Source organism: Staurois parvus, unplaced genomic scaffold, assembly GCF_062004578.1.
Source record: "Staurois parvus isolate SC_StPar_1 unplaced genomic scaffold, SC_StPar_1.0 ptg001879l, whole genome shotgun sequence".
Classification (NCBI taxonomy): Eukaryota; Metazoa; Chordata; class Amphibia; order Anura; family Ranidae; genus Staurois; species Staurois parvus.
Window position 1 is genome coordinate 493,034 of NW_028319675.1, and position 14,467 is coordinate 507,500.

General features: G+C 47.0%; 1 protein-coding gene across 1 annotated transcript; it reads right to left on the reverse strand.

Moving 5' to 3' along the window:
• Positions 1–5,035: 5,035 nt before the first annotated feature.
• Positions 5,036–12,624, reverse strand: LOC149433912 (Fc receptor-like protein 3). The gene is made up of 4 exons (XM_089664303.1): positions 12,402–12,624; positions 9,096–9,377; positions 7,391–7,672; positions 5,036–5,460 (listed from the first exon to the last, which is right to left on the reverse strand). Exons 1-4 carry the CDS (start codon positions 12,622–12,624, stop codon positions 5,036–5,038), a joined length of 1,212 nt encoding a protein of 403 aa, XP_089520429.1.
• Positions 12,625–14,467: the final 1,843 nt, after the last annotated feature.

The following is a 14,467-nucleotide window of genomic DNA, read 5'->3' on the forward strand; positions in this document are numbered from 1 at the left end:
AATGGACCACAGAATACCCATCTCTGTCGGATGAAACAATTCGAAATATAATCTTGGATAAAATACAGCGGGAAGACATTCATGATGAAAAGCCAACAAGAAAATTCGTACTGTACAAAAAAAACCAAAAAAAAACCTTCTGTACAACTTCATGACAATACTGCGTATGTTTGCTTTGGACACATAAAGGTCCTCCTTGAACTCTTAAAGCTGAAGTTTAATTACAAAAAAGGCCTAAATCTTTAGTTACATCACTTACCTGTAATGAAGAAGGTCCCAGGATGTGCAGGCAGGTGGACCCTGGAGAGATCTTCACTGAAGGATGCCCTGTCCTCTTCCTGTTCCTGAATTTCCAGCGTTGACCAGTCATAGGATTCTCTCCTTCGTTCACAGATTGTGTTACAGGCGGTGTAATCAATGAAATAATTTTTCTAAATGGAGGAGGAAGGAGGGGGCGTGTCCCAGTCGGATCATCTGTATTGCTGTTCTGCCTGAAGATCTGAAGCTGTTAACCCTTGTAATGAAGGATGTCCCATGTTGTGCAGGCAGCTGGATCCTGGAGAAATCTTCACTGCAGGGATGCCCTGTCCTCTTCCTGTCTCTGAATTACCATCGGTGCTCTGGTTAACAGTCTGACCAGTCATAGGATTTTGTCCTTCGATCACAGATTGTGTTGCAGGCGGTGTAATCAATTAAATAATTTTTCTCAATGGAGGAGGAAGGAGGGGGCGTGTCCCAGTCGAATCATCTGTACTGCTGTTCTGCCTGAAGACCTGAAGCTATTAAACAAAGCTTTACTTACCTGCAATGAAGTAAGTCCCTCAGTGAGCAGACTGATGGGTTCTGGTGAAAACTTCACTGCGGGGCTGCCCCATCCTCTTCCTGCTGCTGAAATTCCAGCACTGTGTGGGTTAACAGCTTCAGATTTCCAGGCTTAGCTACAGTAAAGGTAAATGATATTACAGGGACACCCTTGTAATGAAGGATGTCCCATGTTGTGCAGGCAGCTGGATCCTGGAGATACCTTCACTGCAGAGATGCCCTGTCCTCTTCCTGTTTATGAATTTCCAGTGTTGCTCTGGTTAACAGTCTGACCAGTCATAGGATTTTGACCTTCGTTCACAGATTGTGTTACAGGCAGTGTAATCAATTAAACATTTTTTCTCAATGGAGGAGGAAGTAGGGGGCGGGTCCCAGACGGATCATCTGTACTGCTGTTCTGCCTGAAGACCTGAAGCTATTAAACAAAGCTTTACTTACCTGCAATGAAGTAAGTCCCTCAGTGAGCAGACTGATGGGTTCTGTTGAAAACTTTACTGCGGGGCTGCCCCATCCTCTTCCTGCTGCTGAACTTCCAGCGCTGTGCGAGGTAACAGCTTCAGCTTGCCAGGCTCAGCTACACTAAAGATGATATTACAGGGACACCCTTGTAATGAAGGATGTCCCATGTTGTGGATCCTGGAGAAATCTTCACTGAAGGATACCCTGTCCTCTTCCTGTTTCTGAATTTCCAGCGTTGCTCTGGTTAACAGTCTGACCAGTCATAGGATTTTGACCTTCGTTCACAGATTGTGTTACAGGCAGTGTAATCAATTAAATCATTTTTCTCAATGGAGGAGGAAGGAGGGGACGTGTCCCAGTCGGATCATCTGTACTGCTGTTCTGCCTGAAGACCTGAAGCTATTAACCAAAGCTTTGCTTACCTGTAATGAAGTAAGTCCCTCAATGAGCAGACTTATGGATTCTGTTGAAAACTTCACTGTGGGGCTGCCCCATCCTCTTCCTGCTGCTGAAATTCCAGCACTGTGTGGGTTAGCAGCTTCAGCTTTCCAGGCTCAGCTACAGTAAAGGTAAATGATATTACAGGGACACCCTTGTAATGAAGGATGTCCCATGTTGTGCAGGCAGCTGGATCCTGGAGAAATCTTCACTGCAGAGATGCCCTGTCCTCTTCCTGTTTATGAATTTCCAGTGTTGCTCTGGTTAACAGTCTGACCAGTCATAGGATTTTGACCTTCATTCACAGATTTTGTTACAGGCGGTGTAATCAATTAAATCATTTTTCTCAATGGAGGAGGAAGGAGGGGGCGTGTCCCAGTCGGATCATCTGTACTGCTGTTCTGCCTGAAGACCTGAAGCTATTAAAAAAGTTTTGCTTACCTGTAATGAAGTATGCCCACTGCGGGGCTGCCCCATCCTCTTCCTGCTGCTGAATTTCTAGCGCTGTGCGGGTTAACTGCTTTAGTTTTCCAGGCTCAGCTACACTAAAGATGATATTACAGGGACACCCTTGTAATGAAGGATGTCCCATGTTGTGCAGGCAGCTGGATCCTGGAGAAATCTTCACTGCAGGGATGCCCTGTCCTCTTTTTGTCTCTGAACCTCTGGCACTGTAATGGTTAACAGCTTTGTGTCTGCAGGCAGAACTGCAGTACAGATAGTCTATTGGGGACACCCCCCCTCCTGCCCTCTCATCTTTTACTGATTGCACAGCTTGAAACACGATCTGTGATTAGGGGAGAGTCTAATCATTTAAAAGATTCTCTTTCCAATTTACAGGCGCCATAATCAGTGAAAGAACTTCTCTCAATGGAGGAGCAATCAGGAGGGGGAGTGTCCCCATCTGATCATCTTAGTGCAGCTGAGCCTGGAGGACCCAAAGCTATTAACCCCCACAGTGCTGGACATTCAGCAGCAGGAAGAGGACAGGGCATCCTTGTAGTAGTAGAGATTTCTACAGCATCCAGCAGCAGAGGCGGACTGACCATTCGAGCCGAAGGGCCCGGGGTCAGTAGGGGGCCCCATGACATGCCCCTGGTACCTTTTTTATAGGCTCTTTTGGGTGTGCTTTGAGTGTGGGCAAGGACACAGGGGCCCCATGATCCCCTATTGCCCGGGGACCCCCGGGGAGTTGTCAGTCCGCCCCTGTCCAGCAGTCTGCACATTGTGGGACATACGCCATTACAGGTAAGTGATGGAACTAAAGCTGTAGAGGAAAACGATTCTTTTTAGCTATACTTCAGCTTTATTGGTTGGACTACATTACTGGGATCAACTAACAGCTAAAATCTGGAAATGATGGCTCTGGATTCGGCTAGGACCTTCAAGAACCCAAGCAGGGTACATCCTTAGCTATATGGTGGGTTTGCCACGCCAAGAAACATCTAATTGTCCTGAAAATGTATCTTTAAATTGTTTATTATGTCAAATAAAAAAGTTAAAATTTGGAGGGGGAGGGTCCAATGCCTTCTTGTAGAGGGAGGAAGCAATCTCCAGGTACTCTGGCTGGCTGGATGGTGAGGGGGACCCAAACAAGAGTTGGGATGCAGTTGGAGCGCAAGCGATTGCTCTTCAACTAGGAGGCGTCTGTTGTATCATCCATTGAATGTGTACATCTGAGCAAAGTCTGACTAGCTTGAGAAAGGAACACGCCAGACGCAAGTCGATGTGCGCATGCTCCGAACTGCATCCCAACCCTCGTTTGGGTCCTCCTCACCATCCAGCCAGCCAGCCAGCCAGCCAGAGTACCTGAAGATTGCTTCCTCTCTCTACACGAAGGCTTGCCATGAAGTATTATTATTATTATTATACAGTATTTATAAAGCGCCAATAGTTCGCTCAGCGCTGTACATTACAGAGGGGGACAGAACATGTGACAGAACAATACCAATACAATGCAAAACATGAGGGGATCGAGGGCCCTGCTCTTTCGAGCTTACAATCTAGGAGGGAGGGGATGGTGGCACAGGAGGAGAAAGCTGTGGGGGATGGAGGGGTAGGAAGAGTGGAGGAGGTCGGCAGGTTAGCAGGGGGTGGGGTAGGCTTCCCTGAAGAGATGGGTTTTCAGGGTGTGCCTAAAGGAGAGGAGAGTAGGTGATAATCTGATGGGTTGGGGCAGGGAGTTCTAAAGGATGGGTGACACCCTGGAGAAGTCCTGGAGGCGGGCATGGGAGGAGGAGACCAGGGAACTAGAGAGAAGGAGGTCTTGTGAGGAGCGGAGTGTGCGTGCTGGGCGGTACTTGGATATTAGGTCGGTGATGTAGTTCGGGGCAGTGTGGTGGACAGCTTTGTACGTCAGTGTTAGGATTTTGAATTTGATCCGTTGCGCAATCGGAAGCCAGTGGAGGGATTGGCAGAGAGGGGTGGAGGACACTGAATGGAGGCCAGTGGAGGGATTGGCAGAGAGGGGTGGAGGACACTGAGTGGAGGACAGTGGAGGGATTGGCAGAGGGGGGTGGAGGACACTGAGTGGAGGCCAGTGGAGGGATTGGCAGAGGGGGGTGGAGGACACTGAGTGGAGGGATTTGCAGAGGGGGGTGGAGGACACTGAGTGGAGGCCAGTGGAGGGATTGGCAGAGGGGGGTGGAGGACACTGAGTGGAGGGATTGGCAGAGGGGGGTGGAGGACACTGAGTGGAGGTCAGTGGAGGGATTGGCAGAGGGGGGTGGCGGAGATGGAGCGGTTGGAGGGGGGTGGAGGACACTGAGTGGAGGGATTGGCAGAGGGGGGTGGAGGACACTGAGTGGAAGCCAGTGGAGGGATTGGCAGAGGGGGGTGGCGGAGACGGAGCGGTTGGAAAGGTGAATGAGTCTGGCAGCCGTATTCAGGATTGAGTGAAGCGGGGATAGCCAGTGGCGAGGCAGGCCAGTGAGGAGGGAGTTGCAGTAGTCGAGTCGTGATATGATGAGGGAGTGGATGAGCTGTTTAGTGGTTTCTGGGGTTAGGAACGTGCGTATTTTGGCGATGTTGCGGAGGTGGAGTCTGCATGTTGCGGAGGTGGAGTCTGCATGTTGCGGAGGTGGAGTCTGCATGTTGCGGAGGTGGAGTCTGCACGAGTTTGTTAAAGATTGGACTTGGGGCTGGAAGGATAGGTTGGAGTCCAGAATGACACCAAGTACTCTGGCCTGCGGGACGGGTTTGATGGTGGCGTTGTTGGATGTGATAGAGAAGTCAATGTCTGCTTGCCACATGGCCACTACTCTTGGACGTCATTGATTTACCATCACATCTCAAGGCTACTGTTCACATGGACTTATCAGTCTGAGCCAGGACCACACACCTTTATGTATATCAAACGTTTGGGTGTGGTAGGAAGGAAACACTTACGCTCTGGTGGGTCACCATCATCCACTGAGTAAGTGCTCTCCTTGACCGGACTCTGTTGAAGATTTATGTTCTGGACGTTGCTGATCCCAGAGAAGGTTCTGTTGGATACTTTGTTGCTGACAGAGCATTGGTAAGCCCCTGAATGGTGATAGCGGAGGGAATCGATGTATAACATTTTCCCATTGTCTCTGAGCTGATAGTCCTCGGAATCCTTCTTGACCACCTTCCCATTGTGTAACCAGAGAAAAGTCGGAGAAGAGCCCTGCTCTACGGAACACTTCAATGTCAACGAGTCTCCGAGTACGAAATCCTCGCAGGCTTTATCTAAGGCGATCTTTACTCCTGATACTGGATCTGTTAAGAAAATGAATCCAGAACATTCCAGGATAATATTACAGTTTGATCCATTGTATCGTGGTCAACCCTGTAATGACCAGAGGTGGTTGATACATAGATAGTTCAGATTTATCAGTGTCCCTTGTTAGTAACTCCAGGACTAATTTGCCTTTATTAAATATTATTACATATTTATTAAACATTACATATTATTATTAATCAGCACAAGGGATAGTACTTACACTTCATGCAAAATGTCCCATTTGCTCGCTATGCTAGTTGTAATCCAAAGCCCTCACCCTTCCATTGCCCTACAGCAACCCTTCTGGAGCTGTGGGGGTTAATACAAGTGCTGGACCTGTCATAGGTGACAACTGTGCTTGTTATTTCTGCCCCCTCCTCCTTTCATAAAAACTGTACGTGATCTATGAATGGAGGACAGGTGGATGAATGAAAGCTCTGCCTCTTCCAGTCATAGAGCTCATTTCATTGATGGAAGCTATAGTTATTCAAGTATCCTCAGCCTCCTCCAATTATTCAAATTCCTTTCTAGTAGAGGGTGCCTACATTTGTTCTCCATGGTCCCACTGTGTGTTAGAATGTAGGCACCCTGTCCTGGTCCCACTGTATATAGCAATGCCACTGTATGTAGGAACATAGCCACCCTCTCTTGGTCCCACATTGGGTAGGAATGTAGCCACCCTGTCTTGGTCCCACTGCATGTAGGAACATAGCCACTCTGTCTTGGTCACAGTGTATGTAGGAATGTAGCCACCCTGTCCTGGTCCCACTGTATGTAGGAACATAGCCACCCTCTCTTGGTCCCACTTTGGGTAGGAATGTAGCCACCCTGTTTTGGTCCCACTGCATGTAGGAACATAGCCACCCTGTCTTGGTCCCACTGCATGTAGGAACATAGCCACTCTGTCTTGGTCCCAGTGTATGTAGGAATGTAGCCACCCTGTCTTGGTCCCACTGCATGTAGGAACATAGCCACCCTGTTTTGGTCCCCCTGTATGTAGGAACATAGCTACCCTGCCTTGGTCCCACTGTATGTAGGAATGTAGCCACTCTGTCTTGGTCCCACTGTATGTAGGAATGTAGCCACCCTGACTTGCGCCCACTGTATGTCGGAATGCAGCCACCCTGTCCTGGTCCCACTGTGTAGGAACATAGCCACCCTGTCTTGATCCCACTGTATGTAAGAACATCACTACCCTGTCTTGGTCTCACTATATGTAGGACCGTAGCTACCCTGTCCTGGTCCCACTGTATGTCGAAATGCAGCCACCCTGTCCTGGTCACTCTGTGTAGGAACATAGCCACCCTGTCTTGATCCCACTGTATGTAGGAATATAGCCACCCTGTCTTGGTCCCACTGCATGCAGGAACATAGCCACCCTGTCTTGGTCCCACTGTATGTAGAATGGTAGTCACCCTGTCTTGGTACCACTGCATGCAGGAACATAGCCACCCTATCCTGGTTCCACTATATGTAGAAAAGTAACCACTCTGTTTTGGTCCCACTGTATGTAGAAAAGTAGCCACCCTGTCTTGGACCCACTGTATATAGGAACATAGCCACCCTCTCTTGCTCACTCCTGAGGTGGACTATGGAATTTGTAGTGTGCATAGAGCAGTACACATGACCGCAACTAACTGCACTGCTCGTCCAAACTCCAGTGATATGATGGGGAAAAGAAGAGGTTTGGGAGCTCATGAAGAACTTTACAAGGAGGCATGAAAACAGTAAGCAATTTTTTCATGACAAATAAATTGCCGGGCCACTAAGTAATGGATGTATACGGATGATTCCTGGACACCGGGACAGATAGATCAGTAATCTCCCTAGCGGGGTCACAGAGAGTTTCAAACAAAAAATTTTAAAAAAGGTTTGTCCTTACACATACTTTGAGTCCAATAATAAACTGAAAAATGAAGTACCTACCGACTACAAGCAGGACGACCATGTTGCTGAGTTGTCTTTGTTTCGCGATGCCGTTGTCAGAAATACAGAAATATAATCCCGCCGCGGCTGGAGATTTGACGGTTAATCGTATGACTGCTGCCTCCTTCTGGTGGACGGTGAGATTACCGAAGGATGTGTCATTGTGATAGAAAGTGTAACATATTGGAAGGGTACTCATTGTGGACTCACACGAGAGGATGATATTATCCCCGACTACTACTTCGCTGGCACTCAGATTGATTTGTGTTTGGCCAAAGGCAGCTGTGAAGAAAAGACACATCACTTATAGCATATATCAGCGTTTGTGAGTTTTTTACTACAAAATGACTCCAGAGCACAGCGCGCAGAAGTCGCCAACTGTCTGCAGAGTCAATAGCTAAAGACCTCCAAACTTGGTGTGGCCTTCAGTTGAGCCCAACAACAGTGCGTAGAGAGCTTCATGGAATGGGTTTCCATGGTCGTGTAGCTGCATCCAAGTCTTACATCACCAAGCTGAAGCGCACAGTGCGCAGAAGTCGTCAACTGTCTGCAGAGTCAATAGCTAAAGACCTCCAAACTTGGTGTGGCCTTCAGATGAGCCCAACAACGGTGCATAGAGAGCTTCATGGAATGGGTTTCCATGGCCGAGTAGCTGCATCCAAACCTTCCATCACCAAGCTGAAGCGCACAGTGCGCAGAAGTCGCCAACTGTCTGCAGAGTCAACAGCTAAAGACCTCCAAACTTGGTGTGGCCTTCAGATGAGCCCAACAACAGTGCGTAGAGAGCATCATGGAATGGGTGTCCATGGCCGAGTAGCTGCATCCAAACCTTCCATCACCAAGCTAAAGCGCACAGTGCGCAGAAGTCGTCAACTGTCTGCAGAGTCAACAGCTAAAGACCTCCAAACTTGGTGTGGCCTTCAGGTGAGCACAACAGTGCATAGAGAGCTTCACGGAATGGGTTTCCATGGCCGAGCAGCTGCATCCAAGCCTTCCATCACCAAGAGCAATCTATTGCTGTTGGCTGCAGGAGATTTATTTTACTACTTTTTTTGTTATCGTTAACAAATTCCATACACATTACTTAGCACCAGAAAAATATATTTGGTTCTGTATTCTCAAAACATGGAGGTGGGTAGGGGGTGGAATCAAGGAACTTTGCTCAGAGGTGGGTAGGGGGTGGAACCAAGGAACTGTGCTTGGAGGCGGGTAGGGGTGGAACCAAGGAACTGTGCTTGGAGGCAGGTAGGGGTGGAACCAAGGAACTGTGCTCGGAGGTGGGTAGGGGTGGAACCAAGGAACTGTGCTCGGAGGTGGGTAGGGGTGGAACCAAGGAACTGTGCTCGGAGGTGGGTAGGGGTGGAACCAAGGAACTGTGCTCGGAGGTGGGTAGGGGTGGAACCAAGGAACTGTGCTCGGAGGTGGGTAGGGGTGGAACCAAGGAACTTTGCTCGGAGGTGGGTAGGGGTGGAACCAAGGAACTGTGCTCGGAGGTGGGTAGGGGGTAGAGACTTAGATGAGGGAAGTTCCTGCATCTATTCTCTGAGAAAAAAAGCCCTGGTATTGACCCATCCTTGTCGGTGACGACAATTATTTATCAACTCATTAAAAGAATTGTATGAAGGAACTATTCTATTGTTACATGTAAGACCAGATGAAGACAACACACAATCTTTCAAGGCTGGCTCCAATACTACATACTAACCCTTAATCCGGATTAATGAATTCTTGCTCCTCTTTTTCACAGCTCCATTTGCAGTTTTTACTTCACACGCATAATTCCCAGAATCCTCCATCCGAGCCGATGGCATTCTGTATGTATCGGATACACCGAATTCCCTCACAGTCCGTCCATCTTTGTAAAAGGCGAACCACAGCTCTGTGTTCTTATTGGGTGGAGCCAGAGTTGTGTTACATCTCAGATTCACGTTGTCGCCTTCTGTTAAATGTGGTTGATTTAAACTCAATGTTGGCTCAGAAAAAATAGCTGTGAAGAAAAATAATGTTCAGAATGATGGGCAAAGGGATTTAATAGGAAATCGTTTTAATGATCAGCTGGGCTGTTTGTCTCCCTGTGGGTATCTTCGTTTGACTAGGGTCAACACCATACACCAGCATATCACTCCCAATAGCATTGCATCTTAAACTTCCCCAGTAGACTAGATCAACTTTAACTGGGACATAACAATTTACATCAATATAATAAAGAATGTTCAAAAACAACACGGATAAAAATGCTGGATCCAAGACTTTTGAAGGCAATTTTTTTTAGCAGACCCATGGTTGTATCAGTTGGGAAAGTCCATATAATAGACATCATCGCACACCAATGATGGGGCACTATTCCCCCAACTGATACTAATGGTGGGGATCTATTCTTCCCACTGATACCAGTGATGGGCCACTATTCCCCCAACTGATACTAATGGTGGGGATCTATTCTTCCCACTGATACCAGTGATGGGCCACTATTCCCCCAACTGATACTAATGGTGGGGATCTTTTCTTCCCACTAATACCAGTGATGGGCCACTATTCCTCCCACTGACATCAACGAAAGGGAACTAATATTTCCCCTAAGATGGAACATTGTTTACTCCAACTGACGTCAGGGCATTTTCTACTCCCACTGGCCACAGTCTGGCCCACCTAAAGTATGAAGCACAGTAAACTGGCCCTTTGTTTAGAAGGTTTGGAAACCCCTGATCTACAGTAACAATGGGGTTCCGCATCTTGCTGGCCATTAACCCACATGAAAGAAGAGAAACCATGCCCGAGACAGATCCATAACCCATTTTACACCTTAAACAATATGGCCACCTTCAAAAGACCCTTGAACCCCACCAAGCTGTTTTGACAAGAATTATCATTAAAAAACCCTTGATTCCATATCTATTAAAACAACAACAGAAAAAGAACAATTGGGCAGAAGATTAACCCAACACTAACTAAACTCCAACTGGAAGGAGATTCATTGCTCCCCTCTCAAACCTTTTAAAACCTTTCCAGTCATTCCCAGTCCATCCAAGTCAGGAAAATAATCTTTCCAAACCCCACCACACCCTGCTTGCCATTGACCTACATTAATGAAAGAATGCCACATCCTACTGCTCATTAACTCACATTAAGGAACCTTGCCTGAGACAGATCCATAGCCCACTTCATACCTTAAACATGATGACCCCTCCTAGCCATTCTTAGTCCATCCAGTCAGACAAATATGCTTTCCATACCTTATCCTGCTGGACGTTGATCCAAACCAAAGAAGGGACACCATGCCTGAGACAGATCCATAACTCACTTTACACCTTGAACATGATGACCCCTCCTAGCTATTCCTAGTCCATCCAGTCAGACAAATATGCTTTCCATACCTTATTCTGCTGGACGTTGATCCACACCAAAAGAAGAGACACCATGCCTTACTTTACATCTTGAACATGATGACCCCTCCTAGCCATTCCTAGTTCATCCAGTCAGACATATTTGCCATATTGGCCATAGGGACAGCAAGAAGGGACAACATGCCTGAGACAGATCCATAACTCACTTTACACCTTGAACATGATGACCCCTCCTAGCTATTCCTAGTCCATCCAGTCAGACAAATATGCTTTCCACACATTATCCTGCTGGCCGTAGGGACACCAAGAAGGGACACCATGCCCAAGACAGATTTATTTCACACTGCGACTTCAGGCCATAGGAATTTCATTGTAGATTGCCCGTGTTGACAAGCCAGCCCACTAATCTCCTTTCAGGAAAGTGCGATCACAAACTGAACAAGTCCTTAAAAGTTCATCTTGTTGCTTACAAGGGGAGTTGGCTGCGGCTGTCCATAGTCAATATACAGTTGTAGCTTGAAACATTCAGTCTCGACCAGGGGTGTATTTACCACAAAGGCAAACAAGGCATTTGCCTAGGGCAGCATTTTTCAGGGGGGGCAGCAGCATTTTCCAGCAGGCAGTGCCGTCCCCCGAAAGAAGGGATGGAAGAAGGGACACATGCAGCATGCGGACCAGGTGGGATCTGAGAGAGGCTGCGGGCTGCTTGATGGTGTATGCGGAGCCTGACTCTTGTTCCCCGGGATATCCAGTGTCTTCTCTCTCACCAGGGTGGGGGGAGATTGCCAGAGTATGATAGTGGAAGGCTCTCTCGGGTGGGGGGGCTAGGGTGTTGTTGGTCAATGTCAGGCTCTCTTCACAGGAGAGGGGGGTGTTGGTCATTGTCAGGGTCTCTCCATGGGGGGGAGGCAATTTTTGCATTGCCTAGGGCAGCACGAAACCTAAATACACCCCTGGTCTCGACCCAGAGCTTGCAACCACGCATTCGTCTGTGATTACATGTGCCACATTCATGGGACTCCCTGGCAACACAGCATCTTTAGTCATGCGTTGTTATTATTATGTTTTCTTTATCTGTCTCTGTCATTACTTGTAATAAATGTTTTATGTATTTGCGTGATCTCTCTTCGCACATATCGAATACAGCCCCCAAAACCGTAACAAAAACTGTTAGCAATATGGCCGCCTTCAAAAGGCCCTTCAACCCCCACCAAGCTGTTACGACAAGGATTATCATTACCAAAACAACCGACTCCATACCTATTAAAGCATAAATAAATAAGAAAACACGACCACAGGGCCGGAGGTTGACCCAACACTTACTAAACTGGAAGAATATTCAGTCCTTCCCTCTACAACCTCCTGAACACCTTCCAACCACCAGACCATCCAGTTAGGCCAATAATCTTTCCACACCACTGCCCCGGCAGCCATTGACCTCTGTGTTACCAAGCTCCGCCCATGAACCCAGTCACGTGTGCCCATTCCTATACTATTTTACTCCAAGGCTACCTTTTTGAGTGTCTTAATATAATGTAAGAAAACAAAGGCGTTACTATTTAGAATTTTGGAGGTACTTGAAGTGACAACCTACAACAAGGTTCCTCCTAACCTTGCGTCATATCATCCATACAATGAATTTCTTGAGGTTGGTGTTAGGTTCTCACCGTTGATCTGAATGGATAAGGCTTTGCTGTTCTTCCTCAAACTGTCAGACGCCGTCCTCACTTGACAGTTATAATTCCCAGAATCCTCCAACTGAGCTGATGTCACTCTGTATGTATTGGATGTACCAAACTCCTGCACAGTCCGTCCATCTCTATAGAAAGCAAACTGCAGCTTCGTGTTCTTTCTGGGTGGGGCCAGACTTGTGTTACACTTCAGAGTCATTCCGTCACCTTCCATCACCGGTGATTCGATGAATTCTAACGCTGGAGAAGAAAATAACTCTGGGGAGAAAAAATAATTGCTTTGAATTCCTCCATTGACTTAAAAGGTTTGATGTACTTGTTGTTATTCTCAATACATGCCTCTTAGTCTACCATCAAAAGCATCTCAAACTTCTAAAAGGGTTTACCACCAGTATCCACCATTGGGCACAGCAGACTGGAGGAACATCTTCCTACCCAACCACCCACCTACGACCAGTGACTGATCCGGGGTTTGATGCACTTGTTGTTATTCTCAATAAATTCCTCTCAGTCTACCATCAAAAGTGCATTCTTCTGGACTTCGGAAGCTCCTTCTTTGCTATTATTCCAAGTCTATGTGTGGAAATGACCTTAAGGCCGTACCAGAAAGGCAGCATCCCAAACCCTAAGAGGGTTCACCACCAGTATCCACCATTGGACACAACTGACTGTAGGAACACCTTCCTACCCAACCACCCACCTACGACCAGTGACTGATTCGGGGTTTGATGCACTTGTTGTAATTCTCAATAAATGCCTCTTAGTCTACCATCAAAAGTGCATTTTTTTGGACATCGGGCGTGCCTTTTTTCCTATTATTCCAAGTCTACGCGTGGAAACGACCTTAAGACCGTACCAGAAAGGTAGCATCCCAAACTTCTAAGAGGGTTTACCGCCAGTATCCACCATTGGGCACAGTCGACTGGAGTAACACCTTCCTACCCAACCACCCACCTACGACCAGTGACTGATCCGGGGTTTGATGTACTTGTTGTTATTCTCAATAAATGCCTCTCATTCTACCATCAAAAGTGCATTCTTCTGGACATCGGGAGCTCCTTCTTTGCTATTATTCCAAGTCTATGTGTGGAAACGACCTTAAGGCCGTACCAGAAAGGCAGCATCCCAAACCCTAAGAGGGTTCACCACCAGTATCCACCATTGGACACAACTGACTGGAGGGACATCTCCCTACCCACCCACCCACACAATCACCCACCTACAACCAGTGACTGATCCAGGGTTTGATGTACTTGTTATTCTCAATAAATGCCTCTTAATCTATCATCAAAAGTGCATTCATCGGGCTCTCCTACTTTCCGATTATTCCATTGACTTAAAGTCTTCCTCAGGTCAAAGTTTATATTCAACAAAACGGAGTCTCATTAGATTCTTAAAATAAAAAAAGTTTGCTTAGGATGCAATTTTTACCCTCAACCCAGAGCTATATTTATATATACAGTTGCAAGAAAAAGTATGTGAACCCCTTGGGATTACATGGAGTTTTGCATGAATTGGGCATAAAATGTGCTCTGAACGTCATCTAAGTCACAACAATAGAAGAACACAGTCTGCTGAACATAATACTACACAAACATTAGATGTTGCCATGGTTTAATTGCACATAACATGTAAACATTCACAGTGCAGGGAGGAAAAAGTATGTGATGCCCTAGCTTAATGACTTCTCCCAGAGCTAATTGAAGCCAGGAGTGAGCCAACCTTGACTCCAGTCAGTGTGATGATATTAGATGTGTTGCTGACAGCTGTCCTGCCCTTAAAAAACACACACCTGTTTTGGGTTTACTGGTTTCAAGAAGCACTGTCTGATGTGAACCATGCCTCGCAGAAAAGAGCTCTCAGAAGACCTACGATCAAGAATTGTTGACTTGCATGAAGCTGGAAAAGGGTTACAAAAGTATCTCCAAAAGCCTTGATGTTCATGTGTCCACAGTAAGACCGACTGTCTACAAATGGAGAAAGTTTAGCACTGTTGCTACTCTCCCTAGGTGTGGTCATCCTGTAAAAATGACTGCAAGAGC